Source organism: Seriola dumerili, unplaced genomic scaffold, assembly GCF_002260705.1.
Source record: "Seriola dumerili isolate Sdu_G_001 unplaced genomic scaffold, Sdu_1.0 BDQW01000052.1, whole genome shotgun sequence".
Classification (NCBI taxonomy): domain Eukaryota; kingdom Metazoa; phylum Chordata; class Actinopteri; order Carangiformes; family Carangidae; genus Seriola; species Seriola dumerili.
The window spans coordinates 897,176-915,394 of record NW_019174307.1 but is presented as its reverse complement, the minus strand read 5'-3'; the positions used below and the strand labels follow the sequence as shown (position 1 = coordinate 915,394).

The 18,219-nt window shown below is 38.3% G+C and overlaps 1 protein-coding gene across 3 annotated transcripts in view; it reads right to left on the bottom strand.

The window, feature by feature from the left end:
- Positions 1 to 17,698, bottom strand: part of LOC111218504 (melanophilin-like) — a 44,143-nt gene extending 26,445 nt beyond the window's left edge. For all 3 annotated transcript variants that reach the window (XM_022740837.1, XM_022740838.1, XM_022740839.1), the window contains exons 1-3: positions 17,639 to 17,698; positions 15,175 to 15,328; positions 493 to 714 (exon numbers count right to left, since the gene is read on the bottom strand). In XM_022740837.1, the coding sequence (XP_022596558.1) occupies positions 493 to 714; positions 15,175 to 15,299 (347 nt within the window). In that variant the 5' untranslated portion in view covers positions 15,300 to 15,328; positions 17,639 to 17,698. The remainder of the gene's footprint in view (positions 1 to 492; positions 715 to 15,174; positions 15,329 to 17,638) is intronic.
- Between the last annotated feature and the right edge of the window lie 521 nt (positions 17,699 to 18,219).

Below are 18,219 nucleotides of genomic sequence, written 5' to 3'. Positions count from 1 at the left end.
GACAGTAAACTAAAATGTTCCCTTCGCAACTCTTTGAAATTCCTGTTTGTCATTAATATAATATCAGACAGCAAATGTCCGTATTTTAAATACAGAAGGTGGGGATTTTTCGGTGGCCCTATAGGACTGTATGTGGCAAGCAACATATATGCAGCTTTAAAGGAGTGAAGGGAGAGTAGAATCCAAGAAATAAATGGTGGGTTACTTCTAATATAAAGTAGAAAATATGTATGCCATCCATAAACAATGTTCCGTAACCTTTGTAACACGTTCTGCCATTTTAGTGGGGTCAAAATCAAAATTTAGGCCAACAAGCTGAAATATATATGTTATGTATGTGTAGAATGTATGTGTAGAAATGTATTTATTTTGAGATAAGCTCACACTGCTGGAGCCACTGATTTTTTTGGTTAGATTTTTTAGCTTTCAGCCATGGTTCTCACCCAACAGTACTTTGATTTACTACAGGTTTCATGTCTTTAGTTATCCTACCTGGCCATGCGACAGGGATCACACACCCAGCCATGCTCCTTCTTGTTGTAGCGGCTGCAAGACTTGCAGATGTACAGCTGGCAGTCCAGACACTGACGCTTGCTGTTGACCAGGAACTTGAATGGTTGGAGACAGCGAATACAGAGAGACTCAGTCACGCTGGTCTGGTTCCCCAACAGCTCTCTCTTGGTGTCTTCCTTCTCAATCTTGGTCTTCAGCTCCCTAAAAAGACAAAGTTGGAAATATGGAAAAGTGAAAGCACAGTTCAACAAGTGCACATTCTTTCTTTAAAATAAATATTCAGTGTAACCATCTGTACTCAGAGGCTTCAAAGCAGGCAACCTTCCAGCTAACAAAACAATGTAAAAGCACAAAAATCTGCAATCTTTCATGCCTGTGGCAGATTTTTTTTAACATCTGGCATAATATAAATAGGAAAAAATATCATGTCATTTAGCTGCTTGTCTTCATAGAGTATTATCAAATCTGGTGTTAATGTAGGGAGAAAATCGTGCCATTATTTATTGTTTTCATGTTTGTTTTTTTACAAAGAAAAAGACCATATGTTAAAAAACATGGAGCACTGGAGCTTTGTAGCCAGAGATGAGACAAATCCCAGCTGTTCACCCCAGTAAAAAGAGATTAGTGTGTTTCTGGAAGGAAAATGACTTTAATGTCTCATCGAGTTACAGGTTAATGTCTTGTGGTTGATATTTAAAACTCAAAAAACAAAAGAAAACACATTTTCACTTTAGGGAACAATACAATAGCTGGGAAATGTGGCCTGTATTGACATGTACTGTAATAGGATTGTGACACTAACTGTACATGTCTTCATTGTGCCACAACACTTATCTGGTATACTAAGCAGGTAAAAAAAAAAAGAAAAAAGAAAAATTCTTGCTTTAACCAAGGTCTGTATTTGACATTGAAGCATGGTTTATTACTGTAGGACTACTGCTAACTAAATTTATGTAGTAGTACAGTAGATGTGGTAGATATGGCTTTTTAAATTCTTACCCAGATCATTTTTAATAAATGGCATACTTTGTAAGTATCCCATAATCCTTTGCAGACACATCTGCTGGCCATTAGCGATATGGCTTCTGTTAAATCTGGACAAACACTAACAATGCTGCTCTGTTCTGGCTGCAGGAATCAGTGCTAAATCATGTTTTGAATGAACATCTAGGCACAGGAAATCGTTGTTGCAAATTGTGGTCTAAGTCCGCACTGGCGCAAAACACTGTTTGCTCTCTGTTTACAGTGAAACACAGCCAAATTTGGTAACCTCATGCCAGCACGAAGACCAAAACCAAAACTTGTGCTAACTTTATCTGGATGGATAACTGCTGTTTGTCAAAAATTAGTTACAACACAACTCCCACAATCACAAATTGTCATTTCATGTTCATGTATGGGCACATAAACTAAAACAACTTTTAAGCTGCTGGTAGGTTGTAGCCAGGCAAGCTCTTTCCCATTGACTCCAGTAATTATGTTTAGCCAGGCTGACCATGTCCTTCAATACTCATCTCTCAGATACAAAACAAATATACACATCTCCAAAAAATGCTGAACTAGTAACTGTGGAGTTCTCATGGAATACATGTGAAGGTACATTTCTAACTTATTACTCACTTTGTGTTTTTAAAGCTAGAAAAACTAACTTTATACCATTTAATTATACAGAGATTTTGTGAGTCAAAGGCTCACAAATATAAGGGAAGACATGGTTGTCAGCACATGGCCTCATTTTGGCAAATTAGAGTAAATATTATGTCAGATTTACTACATGGGAAAGTAAGTAAAAGCACAGAACACAGCAGTGCTTCTCCAGGAAACATTTAGTGCAATGATTACAAATTAGAAAAAAAAAATTGATTGAGATAGATGAGATGAGCTTCACTGTGGCAGTTCTCTTGATTTAAATTTTAATGGGTACAGCACTGATAACTGTGTTAGAACCCACCTTCACTATCTATCTATCTGTATTTTAATGTGTCCCATAAAAGCAGGCATGCTTCTGCTGTTTATTTCAGTGAACTGTATTTTTCTAAAACATTTTTTGGTGATGTTTAATGTACAGAACAATTCTTCCCTATTCAGAGTCTAATTTTTCGTGCTAGTATTTTTGAATGCACTGATAGATACATGTAGGTACAGGAGAACAATATGTGGGGGTGGGGTGTGACAATCTGGGAATTTTGTAAAGAATTTATACTATTGGTATTTTTTTGCATGTTCCTGTTCTAATATTATGACCTTTATTGAGCAACAAAGGTGGTGGTTTGGGAGAAGATGAGTTTTATAGTGCCTCATGAATGTATTACCAGAGACTACTCAACAAGGATGACGGGGTACAACTTATAACAAAAATATCAACATGAAGACTAGAATGGCTCTCAGTAGAGCACATACCTCTACCAAGGCCGAATACTGTTGAAAAGGTCAAAAAATTGCCTATCTGGCAATGTTAAAGAAAGTGATAAAAAGTTTGTTGGATCTGCCCCTTTAACCAAAATTTAATGGGTTTTTCCTTGACCCGTGCCCCACCCTCCACCAAGTGTGGTTCAATTTGGTTCAGTGCTCTTTGTGTATTTCTGCTGACAAAGAAACAAACAGAATAACCCCATGGTTGAGGTAGCAAACAAACTACATTGTTCCTTTTATAGGTTTGGGGTAGTTACCAAATAACTATAGAGGACATTTATGTTTTTCTTTTGGTCCAGGATAAAAGAGAATAGACCTAGCCTTGATATAGGTTACTGTATATGTCGTAAAGTGTAATTACAGGGGACTTCAGCAGCCGGAAGTGGTATATAGATTGATACTGTTGTTGCTGCTCATTGTTGTTATGGAGTACAATACAGGCCACACTGTTAGCACAACAAATTATACTTTAAATTGTGAAGAATTACAGTGTATGACGCAGGCTGTGTATCTGTGTATCTAAAACACTTGCATGCCTTTGTTCCAGTGTCCCAGGGTAAATGTCATCTGTCAGACTTAAATAAATACTCGTTTTGTTCAAGCCTCATATTATATACGAAAAAAAACAACAATCACCATTGTTCTGTTGCACAGTATAAAAAAAGAACAGGAAAACACTGTGGGTGGTTGTTGGTTGGCAAGTTTTTGCTGGAGTTCTCACTAATGACAGGTTGTAATGAGTTATTCATTAACATATCTGACAGTAACAATTCTGCTTTGTTCAGGAGCAAGTTCATTTTCAGTAATCATACTACAATTACCAAAAATGCTCCATCTCTCTCAGCCTTTAATTGGTTTTCTTGATATAAATGAACTCCTATTTTGTTCTTGTAGCAGAGAGAAAAAGGGCAGAAAGGTTACTTTCTTTGTCGAAATGTTCTCAGTGCATTCATTTTATCAATATCTTTTAGGAATAAGAGAAATTGAACTCAATGAAAATGAAAATACTGCGTCTGAAGCTAATAATTATACCCGTACAATACAATAAGTGCACCAAAACCCTCAGTCAGATTGTATTCAGAAGCTTTAAGAAGTAAAACTATCTCCTACTCAAACAAAGACATCCTTCCTCTCCTCTGTGTGACTTGGCGGCTCCTCACACGTGTGTTATGAGTGACTTCATTGCCTCGAGTCAGACATTTTCTGCAGCTACGTTTAAACCAAACTTGTGCTGATTGTCGGAAAAGCAGCAGCCTCAGACTCAGCTCTGCGAGATGCTGACAGTAGTGGAAAGGAAAAAATCCAGATAACAAGTCCCAAATGTCACACAGTGTGGGTGGAGTCTGGCAAGACAATCACTGAGGATGAGAGGATGTTTATTGTTTATTAAAGCTTTTTTAAGGCCATGCTTTTCAAATTATAGCCCAGATCATTGGGATAAATGGGATACTTTGTAAGTATCCCATAACCTTTTGCAGATACAGCTGCTGGCCATTAGCGACGTGATTTAAAAGTAATATCTGTTAAATCTGCCCTCCTCTGAAACATCAAATCCCACAGATCTGAGATACAAGATGCCCTTCTATGATTCAAATAAGATGTGTGCTGTAGGCAACTTCCAAGCACTGACACATGGCGGGCAAGGTTAAATATGTGATGCAACATCTTACGAAGAGTGAGAGTTTGTATGTGAGGGTGGCGCCTCCTGTGGGTGTTGTAAGCAGTTTATAATTAATGTGTCATACTGGAGGGACCTTTTAGGGTTTTCCATGTGCCTTCTACAAGCCATGAGATGAGGCTGAAAGCTCTGGAATATTCATAAGCGGATTTTGCGCTAAGATTTTGTGATACTCTCAAACTTTTTGTTTTTTCGTTTTTCATCTTTTGCTGACATCTTTGTTGATTCGGTGATCATTGCTTTGTCGTTAAGCACTCAACATGAACACAATAAGAAGATTAAAGCAGCAGTAGGCCTATTAGATTGTTTTCGAACACTTGGGCTCAACACAACAAGCTGTAAACACAACTTCTACATTGTAAATTTATTCAGCCAACTAAAGCAAAAAGAAACGAAAGAAAAGAGTCATTTTGAAAGAAAAATCCAATATTCACTCTCATTTTAGCTCTGTTCTGGTCTCCACCCACTTCTGAGGGAAATATTTGCTATTAACTTTATCTAATTTTTAGTGTGGCTGGTAGTGTGCAGTTGCTTTATCGGTGGTTTTTCACTGAAAGCAGCAGCTAGAGACAAGTTTTAAAATAATGATGTTGCAGACTGTAAAAGCAAAAGAACGAGCTGAAAGATGCTAAAATGCTCTGTAGAACGGAAGGGAACTGATCATTTTCTGTTGATCTGTTACTACAATCAACAGATTACAGATGGTATTCGACCCAATCAATACTGACATAAAAATACTGACAAGCAGCTTTAAATATTCACTGCTGCCTTTCATATTTCATATACCGCTTTAAATCTTTCTAAAATAAACAAACAGCTGCTGTTGCAAAACAATGTGCAGCAGGAATATTTAAATGTCCCATATTTTCCTCTTCTCTTGTGTTTTATTTAAAGTGTTGATCCATAAGAAGATATATTTGTGGTTTTAAGAACCAAAAACCATCTTCAACGTAGTGTTACATCTCCTCTCTCTGGAGCTCTAGTAACAACAGGTCAGTGAGCCAATCAGAAGAGAGGAGGCTCTGCGCCTCTCTTCTGATTGTTCTATCTTTATCTTTATCAGCACTTTGAGTAACATTTCAAAAAGAAAACCAAAAGAAACAAATAACTGATTTTCTTTTCAGGTTACAATTTGATTATTTTCTCTTCCTTCTTTATATTGAAAAAATTAAGGCCATGAAAATAAGTCTTAGGCTATAATTATACCTTTTCTAGATGTTCTGGGGAGTTTTACCAAGTAATACGCTTTAGTTTGTCCAAAAACCTTCACTTTTCCTCAGTATTTGATTAAAAGCAGGTACTGCAGCAGTTTTGCTGAACTGGCAAAGCTATGGAATCCGGGTGCGGCAGCCAGACGTTCACTAAGTTACTTTGGTCTTCATAGCTGTCTGTGTCTGAGTCTTCCCATACATGGTGATTCTCTCTCCATGTCCGTCCACATAAATCTCTCTAGTTTAACTTAACTTGCTGTTTCAGATTTCTTTCAAGGTTGAACTTGGGTGTTTGTTTGTCAGTCTTTCATCTTAACATCATAATCTCATATTCTCCTCTTTTCCTCTCTCTTAAGTCAATTTGATTATCTGACAAGTTACCATAAATGACATGGGACTATTGAAAGTGAGAGAGAGATGGAGATAAAAAAAGTGGGAAAATCAAATTAAACAGGGAGATCCATATGGCAGGATGAAGAGGATTCTGGGGCAGCTATAGATAAAGTCCTGCCCCAGAGCACTGGTCTTTGGTCAGAGGATCTCAAGTGTCTGAGAATGTGATATGGGGACAGGAGTTCTGTAATACAAGAAGGGTCAGAACCATTTAACAATTTGTAAATATCAGGATTCTAATGTTTAAATGTTTAAAACTATTTAAAAAATACTCTGTTATGGGGGGGTCGTGTAGCGTAGTGGTCTAAGCAGGCGCCCCATGTGTAGAGGCTACAGTCATGTCATTCCCCCTCTCTCTGCCTCCCCATTTCCTGTCTCTCTCTACTGCACTATCAATAAAGGCATAAAAAGCCCCCCCAAAAAATACTCTGTTATGATTAATATTTTATTTAACATCCCTGGCTGTCTGAATCTGTGTTTATGAGACTGTCATTGGTTCACTGCAGTTCAAGGTGGAAACACTCAGTCATGGTGTTGATGATTATTTCACTCATCATATGTCTTGTATTATATAAAAACACCACGTGGATGTTTACAAGGTTAAACATTTGATTTTCATCTGAAATTCATCTCAAATTTTGAACTGAAAACTGCTGTCTCGGAGTCAATATAGGGAGGCGAGAGTGGGAGTAATGTGGTCCTTCTTTTTTGACCTTGTTAATAGTCTTGCTGCAGCACTTTGAACTAGTTGGACATAAGATAAATATAAGAATACATAAATAAATAAAAACCCTAAGGTGTTTTACAAAATAAAAGTGGACAATGTGTCAAGATGTGGAAAAATCATGGTTAAATGCTATAGTCCAAATAATATAACTTCAGATACATTGACATTGAGCTGGAGAAAGTTTGCAGCGATCCAGGATTACATGTCTTAAAGACAGTTATCGAGGTCAGTGACTTGTTGTTGGTATGAGCTTCTAGGGAGAGGTAGGTCTGTGTGTCATCTGCCTAATGGTAGAAAGAAACATCGTGTTTTTGAATAATGTGACCAAATGGGAGCTTGGTGTAAAGAGATGGAGGATCTGAAACCAGATTGGAGTTTTCAAACATGCATTTTTGAGCCAGGTAAAACAGTAGTTCAGTAAACACTACTTTTAAGAGAATAGAGCTTTGAAGTTTGCTCTGTAACTATTGTGGACTAAAAGATCTAGATTCTGTTGTTTTTTTGTGGCTGAACAACTGCAAGTTCGAAAGCAGGGGGAGCAACTTATGCCAATGATGCCAATAACTAAGATTGTAGTTGGAATTAAATCAAGGGCTTCATAGAGGAGATAATATGATAAATTTCAGACAGAGTGTTTTCAGAGGAGATGGGCAGACAGTTCACAGATGGAATAATACTAGTTCTTACTGAAATCCTCACATGTTGTTGCAGATGTTTCTAAGCAGGAGCTGGAGGTGGAGGAGATGATGAAAGTTTCCTAAAAAGTACCTTGAGATATTGGAGATAATATCAGAAAAAAATTGTGCTCGGCCATTTTTGACAGCTAGCTGGTATTGACACAAGAGATCCCTCAGAATTTGAAATGACATCTGTGATTCATTCTGCTTTGCACACTCTCCTGATTTCTTTAGTGTTATTATTGTTACGCCACCGTGAGGCCAAAGAACTGGGTTTCACCAGTCAAGTCAGGGGTGACCAACACATTACTGATGAAAAGAGAGACGAGTTCCTCATTGCTCACATGAGATGGTGCGGCTTCAGTAACGGTAGTGATGGGAGCCTCTCTCTAGGCAAGTGTGGTGGTAGTGGAGGAGCTTGGGATGTGGGAGCGGAGAAGTGCAGGGCAGACAGGAGGAGTGTGTGGTCAGCTGGGATCAAAGCAGAGGTTTCTGCCACGACTTCAGCTACTTCCAAAGTGCATGGAGAAAGGAAAAAAGTCTAAAGAGGTTAAAACTGCAGCAACACTCGCAGGATACAAAACAACTTTATTGTCAGACTGACACGCGTCTGTCTAACAGTAAGGTTGTTCCGTGTTGCTGGAGTTGGATTGGAGATAGAGAGACCAGTGGAGAGAACTAAATCGAGGGTGTGACCTTGAACATGGGTTGGGCCATAAACAGATTGTCGGAGACCAAATTATTTGATAGATGTGAATCATTTGGTCAAAGTAGATTTGAATCAAACAATTGAAGTTGATGTAAGAAGACACAGGTCTGCTTGGTAGAGACAGGAAATGTTGATGTTGAGAAGAGTCTGAAATAAATGAAATCTGTGGATGTTTACCATGGTGGTGCATGGCTTTTAAGTTTAGCAAACATTTTAGCAAAGAGTTGCCCATTTACACATTTATTTGCAGCAAAAATGTGTCAATATCTAATATTTACTAATAGCTAGAGTTAGGGTTAGTACACTAAGAAAATAAAAAGACTTGTTATTTAGCTGGACTTGGTAAAACAAAGTCTAAATCATTGCCAAAAGAAGTCATTTCATTTTGTGGTCCGACTTATGTGGGTTTACAAGATTTAGGTGTGACAGTTTTATATGTAAACCACATGAGGTGGATCTGTACCTATTTATAGATTGGAGAGGCCTTGGATGAAAACAGCAGTTGCCTGAGTTGCAAACAACAGGTCATTTGAATGGAAAACAAATGGCAGAAGAATCTTGGCAGGAACCGCAACCAAAGTGGCTGAAATTGAAGGACAGTGTTTTCCTTGTATTTGTGAAAAAAAAGGCTTACAAACTATCTGCACGGCCTAGCAGGAGAACCAACCCCTCTGCCAACTGCTGAATGAGTGGTGAATCTTCAAGAAGACACAACACGGATGAAACTATGCATAGAAAACAAACAAAAAAATCCTTAAACCTCATTATAACAAAAGTCAGACTCTCTGCATTCATTGCCTTTGGGGAACAGACAAGACGGTTCCAGTGGTAATGCAAGTTAATCAGTGTAAAATGAACCTCTCATGCATATGCACACAAACAATAAGACTATGTTTGTTGAGTAAGGATGATTCAGCCATCCTTGCCTAAAACAAGGAAGTAAGGAGCTACAGGAAATCTTCTGGATGAAGAATGAATTCAAAAAGTGTCTCAGAGTCTGTAACATTTCAAAATGGTTTAGATTAGATCTGCAGCCCAGAACCAACACGGAGACCTCCCTGGAGGTCACACTCATGTATGAAGAGAAGGAAATCAATTTCTCTTGGATAGAGATCTTAGAAAATACTTAGAGTGGCTTAAAGTACTTCAGACCCCATCAATTTTTGCACACTTTAATATGTTGTGGATATAATTTTAAAATGGACAAAATGACCATTTCTGCCCATCACTCAGGTATAGATCAGGATAAAGGTATGAAACCATTTCTAAAGCTTTGAGTGTTCCCAGGAGCACAGAGGGCTCTCTCTCTCTTGAGTTTGCCATCTGACCAAAGTGAGTAACCAAGGTGATCAAGAACCCAATGTACTCTCTAACAGAGCCTCAGAAGTCCTCTGCAGAGATGGAGAACCTGCTGGAGGGACGATCATCTCAGCAGCTCTCCATCAATCAGGCCACTATGGTAGAGTGGCTAGACGGACACCACTGTCAATAAAATGCATATGACAGCCTGCTGGACGCTGTAAAACAGGAGTTTGTCTTGGAGTGTGAGGTAAAAGATTCTCTGGTCTGATGAGACAAAAACTGAACTCCAAACAGTGTGTCTGGTGAACACCAAGCACTGCTCATTTCCTGGCAATTACCATCCGTATGGTGAAGCATGATGGTGGCAGCATCATGCTGTGAGGATGCTTCTCAGCAGCAGTGGATAACAGACAGGTCAGAATTGGGGGAAAGAAGAACGCAGCCAAATACAGAGAGGTCCTTGAGAAAAACCTGCTGCAGAGTGCACACAACCTGAGACTGGAGCAACAGTTCACCTTTAAGCACGACAATGACCTGAAGCTTAGAGCCAAGACAACACTGGAGCGGCTTCAGGGACGTCAGAAGTATATGACTGTCTTTGAGTGGTCCAGCCAAAGCCTAGACTTAACCCCCACAGAACATCTGTAGAGAGACCTGACGATGACAGTTCACAGACACTTCTCATCCAATCTGATAGAGCCTCAGAGGATCTGCCAGGAAAAATGGGACTTACCCAAGAAGACTAGAAGCTGTAACTGCTGCCAGAGGGGCTTCTAGTACTGAATGAAAGGTCTGAGTGCTTTTGTAAATGAACAATTTTAATTTTTGATTTCTAATAAATTTAAATTTAATTTATTTTTTCACATTTCACATGTTTTACACTTACATGATATGACTTTGTCATATTGGAGTGTTGACTGATACTGATTTTATCCACTTAAAATTAAACCCACAATCACAATAAAGTATAAAGAAGTGAAGGCATCTGAATACTTCCTGAAGCCACTGTATGCGTAATAAAACATAATTATGTTTGAGCAGCATGTCGTCAGAGTGTCAATAAAAGATTTGTCATACTAAGATAAGACCTTAGCTGTTTGACCTTATTGTTACCTGTTTTACCATCACAAGTGTTTTCACCTCTTCTGGCTGATGAGACACCTGGTCAGGTGAAAGATGGGTGGAGCTTTGCAGGACATCATGTAATGGCAGCAAACTGTCTACTCAGGAGAACTGGGCTTGTACATGGTCACACAAGAGGTCCAATCAGGGGACAGCATATGTGAAAAGACTGTGTGGTTGGACTACGGGTGTGTAGGGTCTCTAAAAGTTAAAACCTGACATTTTGCCATGCTGGATTTCCAACTGGGTAAAATTGGCATCTCCCCTCCCAGAAACCCCATGCTGAAAACAGATTTAACTTCTGTACCTGAGGTAACAGATACTGGCATCTCTATAAGTGACATTTCTAATGTGATAAAATGAATGACTTCTTAAAGGAGCATTCTGCAGTGTTTCCAGTTTTTGTGAAGCAAAAACTTGAAGTGAAGTGCATCATAAACTAAAAGAAAAGCTGCTTAAAGGTGGTTCCTGTAAGCTTTTATTGTGCAGCTATGATGTCCTGTCTTAGAGGTCTCAAATCGAGTTTCAATAGGTGACCACATGTTATTAATGCTTTAGGGCCCCTTAATGAGTTAGTCTGGCCTCATTTACATCTTTCAGCAAATAACTTAAATTGTAAAAGGTAAATCATATAAACTTGTAGCGTTTCAACATCTTTAGGCATACAGGTATTGTAGAGATGCATATAACAGGTGCAGATCCTGCTGTAACAATGTGCCACTGAATGGTTTCTTTTTGTGTGACTATCATGGAGGAGCGGTAGTGCTGATGCTGCTGCTGCTGCTGCTGCTGCTGTTGCTGCTGTGTGAATGTCATCCCACATCCAAGGATAAGGGGAAATTCCCTCTAAAGCTCTTCCTCCCACAGCTTGATATCTAAACCATCCATCGGTGACTGTTGCCAAGAAGACATGTGAGCAGCAGTAGCTCAGCGAGTTAGAGCAAATGAGTGAATCTTCTGTTTGTGACGAGCAGCTCAACAAAGTTACTCCATCTTACAGCACTATATGTAATTTCTGCTCGGTTTTACTAAATTTAAATGGAACAAATTGGTTGATCATCCTTCTTCACAATAAAGAACATCAGATTGCCAATTACAGTATCGAGCATCACAGGCTTTGAAGACAGGACATGTGATCCCTGGCTCGCTGAGAAATATGAGCATGATAGAAAGTGCAGTGAAACAAATATCGGACAGTGTTTCCATTCAAGTGAATTATTCTTATTCTGTCCTATAAACAAATCTTTGTTAACTTTTGAAAGCAGTCTGTATTTCTCTTATTATAAAGGCTCATAAGTAGTAGAACATACATACATACAGTTCAAGGCACAGAGGGGTTTTGCCAGAACTGTCTTGGTCTGTTGTGACCAGTAACTCATGGTGGCTAAGATTAGCTAATTTCAGCCTCCTTTATTGGCTATTTTTGTGTTTTGTTATCATGTTTAACTGTCTTGAGTCACTTCGCTAACTCTTATGACAATTCATCTTCTTGTGCTGTTACCAGAGACTGTAAATAAACATGGATGTAGCCTCTGTGACGTCACCAACAGGTTTCTTAAGAGCAGTTATGAAGCTCAGAGTGAGCTGCTTCGCCTTCGCCAAGCGGCAGCCTTCAAGGCTGAAAAATGAAGCCAACACAGAAGTTCCAAAAACTCCACTTCATCTAATGACCACTTGAGGCTGACTCTATCAGTGAGTCAATCTCCATAGACTCCCATGTTAAAATGCACAACTTTATAGCAGAAATAAACATGTTTACAGGCTGATCTCTTGGTCTCTACTGCTAATTTCCTCTTTCATAACAACTGTACGGGGGGTGAATTTTTTCACTCATTTAAAGTTAAAAGTCATGAAGTTCTGCATAATTGAGGGGGTGCCGCTTTGAGTGAAAGGAGGTTGAGTGTATGTTTCCACAAGCTGGCATGCACTGAAGTTCTGGATCCACACACGAGTGACCTCTTTAAATAAATATCAAACACCCTCCACACATTTGTAAACTCAGAAATCTGCAAATACACAACTAACAAAAATAAAATCCATTGTGAATCTATTGTTCATTTGTGAATCAAAAAAGCGTTTGTGTGCTTATGCATTTTACACACACAGGTTTGAGACAAATAATCCAAACAAAAATCCACTTGGGCCATTTTCAGAAAGTGATCATCTACTGATGATGTCATTTCCACATTTCAAAATAAAAGCACACAGTCTTTCTGTGAGCTTTTTCTTTTTTTCCAAATCAGCCATAAGTAATATGCATTCATTATTTTATTATGCTAATGTGGTTAGTGTGGTGGTTTATTTATTATGTAATGCACACTTTCATATAGGCTACATTTCTGAGTATGAAAGTTGAGGCACAAGGATGTTTGTGGGCAACTTGCAGGTCCCTGAAGCAGTGGGGTTGATGAGCTATCTGATGATCTGAGGATCTGATGAAATTAGTTAATTCATCCTTTGGGGAACATGAGCATCTGTTCCAAAACTCATATTGTAATCCATCCAAAAGTTCTTGAGACAAAAAACAAAAACTCGGTGACACTGGATGAAAATTTAAAGTCTCACCAAAGTCACTTGGATTCATTGTCTAGAAACCATGGATGTTATACAAAAATCAATGCCAAACATTCAAAAGTTGTTGAGATATTTCAGTCTGGATCAACCCAATGACTGACATTGACATCCCTAGGTAGAGCTATGCAGCTAGCTTGGCTATAAATGGCACAGACATTTGTGTGGTTACGCAGTCGACAGTCCTAAATTATACAGTTATGAAGAACAGCAAAGTAATCAGGGTGACCTGGAAGAAAATTAGATTCGCTAAACTCATTAAAGCTTTTTAAAGCAACATTTAAATTGGTTCTTTAGGCAGTTTGCAACAACAGGAGGCATGAAGTAACAATCAGCTCTGAAATATTAACCTCTATAACGATTTTCAGAATACTGAGGAGAAAATAACATGGCTGTATACACGTTTAACTCTACAAAAACATACAATGCTATGATAATCTCAGATTTATATTCCGGAATTCCAGAGGTGGAAAGTAACTAAATACATTTACTCACGTTACTGTATTGAATACTTTTTTTGTGTATTTTGTATTTTTTAAGTACAATTTAAAATCGGTATTTTGTATTTTACTTGAGTACGTTTTGACTCAAGTATTGTACTTAGTTACTTTATAAATCCTATCCGTTACTGAGTAAAAATAACAATTCAACCTACAGGGGAAAAATACACGCCAGAACCATAGACAGTAAAACAATGGCCAGAACCAACAGTGACAAATGATGAGGGTGAGAGAGAAAACGTGAAAGTAAGCATGTTTAATGTTGTACCACTAAATGGATGAGCTCAACTAACTTTAAGCTGCTACTTAAACTGAACAAGAAGTTCAGTTGTTGTGAAGTTGTTGTTATTGCACTTACATTTGTTACACTTGTTCTTTAATTAAAAACAAAATAGTTTTGGATTTCTGACCCCTTGTCCTATTTTTACTACCCTCACACCCCACACAAAGAAAGTAACTAAGTAACTTTTACTTAAAGTACATTTCAAATGAACTACTTTTTACTTTTACTTGAGTACATTTTCAGATGAGTACTTTTACTTCTACTTGAGTAATATTTCATCAAAGTATTGGTACTTTTACTTGAGTACAATATTTTTGTACTTTTTCCACCTCTGCGGAATTCACAGGAATGGAGTAGAAAAGGAGCAGAACAACTAATGGAGACATGTAACATCTACACTAGCAAAAGACTAAAGACTTGCACTACACATGAAACACAACTGAAAATATGTGATATAAAAGAGATACAGTATATAGATAGATTTTAAAGGTTAAAGAGTCTGTATTGGATCACTATTATCTCCTGTCTCAGGCTTCTCTTTGGAGATCTAGTAGCAACAGGTCGGTGAGCCAATCAGAAGAGAGGAGGCTGTGAGCCTCTATTCTGATTGGCCGACTGCTTTCTGAGTGATCCATTAAAGATAAAGCAGGTGTCAGGTAAACACTCAGAGAAACCAAATCTTGCAAGGCTGGATGGTAGGTCCAGGTGGGCGGGGCTTGGGGCATGGCTGAGAGCGCTGGCTGCTTTGTTGTGACATCACAAAGTTCCAGAAGTCCTGACAGCTGGTTTTAAGGCTCAGTTTCTGAATACAGGCTGTGTGCATTTCTCTGTGGACTGAGCGCTTTGATAATTTCACAGTATTAATATAGAACCTAGACTTGCTTTATAATCAAACAACACATGGAAATCTACTTTTCTAGGATCTTTTAGCAATATGTGATTTATTGCTGCTTGTGTTTTATAAATACCAACCTCCCCAAAAATTAAATTTGATAATAGGCTACATGTAAGCTGACATTACTCTCAAAAAAGGTCACTAAAGGTCACTAAAAAAAACAAAAAACGTTTTATCTTACCCAAGTCGATCCTCCTCCTTCTTCCTCAGGTCAAAATCTCTCTGGACAACTTCCCACACATGTTTAGCCTCCTCATCTGTCAGCTTGGAAAGATCCAGCTTCTTCCCTGTTGTGGTGCCAGGCATAATTGTGAATGTTGTTGGCAGATGCTGGGCTATAGTGGGGGAATAAAACATAGAAATTAGTTGCTTTTTAAGTGAAGTTAAACGAGGCATTAACAGTGTTAAGAAATGTGTCAGCAACATGGGATGGATTTTACTTAAACACGATTATTTAATCTAATCTAATCTAATTTAATAACATACATCTGCAGTGAAAACACTACAGATGATAAAAATACTTCACTCAAAATCTGGTCATCTGCATTCTTCACTGCCTACGATTCTATACGTTAACGTTAAGAGCTGAAGTTCACAACATAACATCAGTGCTGAATCAGTTGGTCAAGGAATAGCATGACAGGTTCACGGTACAAATTCACTGCCATTGTAAAGGCACTGTGACATTGTAAAGACTGAAAGCAGACTAAGCATGAAAATAGACTAAGCATGTAAAATTTGCATGTGAATGCTTAAGAATAAAACATTTAAACATTTCCACGCAAGAGAGACTCAAAAAAATCCTAACTGTGTTTGAAAATACTTTCTGACAATCTGACTGAGGGAGATTTAGTTAAGACAGGGTTACAGTTTTCTTTTTTCCTTATTTGACAGACTGCAAGGAGGAATCTTGGTATGTCAGCTGCCAAACTGAAAGGCTAAAATGAAAGGTTTTACTTGGGGGGAACGGTAACAAGTTGTGACATCGACTTAACATCACCTTTTAAGTTAATGTGGTGAGCTTGTCAGCAAACAGGTGTTTATTTACACATCCAGCAGATATGCCCTGCCAGGTTGAGTTCAGTGTTATTTGAAGCATTCTGAACGCAACAATATTCAGTAGTGAAGCTTTAAACACAGGATTTATTAATATTAATTGTTGCCTATAATAATAAGTTGTTCGACATTGGTCTCCTATATGACCCTAGATGATTTTATACCTTTCACCTTTATACTATATGGAGCTTTAAGCATTTAAACAAATGGCATTGCTGCTGCTTTTTGGGACAATGCTTTCTTATACAGTGTACCTTATCATGTCATCTGTATGAAACTTTCTTGTGTTTGTGTTCCAGTCATTCTCAAGCTGTTGGTCATGAGATGTCTAAATCTTTCCTTTGTCAGTCTTTCATGTTGCTGGTTTTTTGTCCAAACAAAGCAGACCAGAATAATAGTATTGATCATGGGTCACTGACTTGGAGTGTTGGTCTAGATTAGCTGCTTAAAACCTGTCTGCCACATTGATCTGTCCTGTGATCTGTGGAGGTTTTGCACAATTCAACCATCACATTGCTGGAGGATTTTTTATCTCTTAAGTCACTGTTAATGGAGTCTACCCAAATATTTCACATGATCCAAGTTTCGTATTGCATGGGTTTCTGAGGATGAGGTCACTTTAGTCAAGCTGACAGAGTGATACACACATCTACACACACACACACACACACACACACACACACACACACACACACACACACACACACACACACACATGACCAGTAATGCTTAGGAACATCACATAATTGTCTTGTTTTCCACAGGCCATGTAAGAAAACTCAAACGATTGGGGAGCCTAATTTAATTTCTGCTTCTGCAAGTGAGCAATAATGGTAAAAACAAGCATGCGAGTTTGACAGAAAAACAAGTCCCATCATTCACTCAACCAGCTACATAATGTATTGCTTTCCCACAGTTAAATTCCTACACTTGAATAGCCATGCAGTATACAAGGGCTCCATATGTATTTGTTTAGTGGGTGTGCGCAACTTGTTATCTTACTGTGTTGTATTAAGGGAACATTAACAAAAAGAAATCCACTATAATATTCATTACAGTAGTTCATTCTTCATCTCTTTGAAAGTAAAATATTAATTATATACTATATCTTTAAAGGATTTTCTGCATTAAATTTGCTGTTGATGCACAACAACTCAACAGGTGCGCATTTAAAAGACTCCTTGTGTTTGCAAAGGGAAGGTTTGACTTGATAACATGTGTGGGCACACACAAACCTAGAATAGTTTTACCAGCAAAGAATATACAGAAATACAGATAAAGCATGCATTTTTAACTTTATTCCAATTCAAACCACTCTTACAGAATATAGCGGGGCACCATTGGAAATCTTTCAGTAGATTTATGAGAGCTCACAAAAGCTATTTCGCATTTGCTTAAAAAAAACAACTAGCAAATACTTGAATTATATGTCCAATAAGAGCATGGAGCACTCTCAGGCATGAGCTTCAGTGGCACAAATCTCAAAAAAGAAGCAATGATAGGATTGAAATCAAACACAGGCAGATGCTAACATGTAATTTTCATGTCTTAACATCATCATGACATGCGTGAACGTAAATATGACTTACCTTGGTGTTGTCTGAGAGTAGCCCTTGGGCAGTATTTCCTCTGAAGGCACACCAGGCTGACTGCAGGGCAAACTAAGTAGGAGACAGTAATGCTAATCACATGTCTAGTTAACCAGGAGGAAAAAAGCCAGAAAGACAAGCCTCCCCTCCGCCTCCCTTGACTTTTGCTTCAAAGGGTCAGACTATACTGTATGTGCCTTGCCCCTACTGGCCTCATTCACAGCAGATTTATTTTTGCATTTATGTCGGGAAAGTACCTGATTAACGGTACTTCAGTCAGTTTGTAAGCAATTATTTTTGGCATTTTGTTGCTGGGGCAGTATCCAAATGTGCAGTGATCATGAGGTTAAACAGAGGCCAGTTGGGCTGAAGTCCCCGGTCACATGTCATGGATCCTATGTTATAGGAGAGAGTGGTGAAGCATAACGTCGCCATTAATTGACAAGTGACACTTTTTTAAATGCTGATGTAATGTCTTTTATGGAAAAACATTGGGAGGACCACTAAAATGTAATGTTACAGCAGCAGCAAAACAATACAAAACCCTTTTTCATATTTTCTCCCTGTTCATAATTGATGCA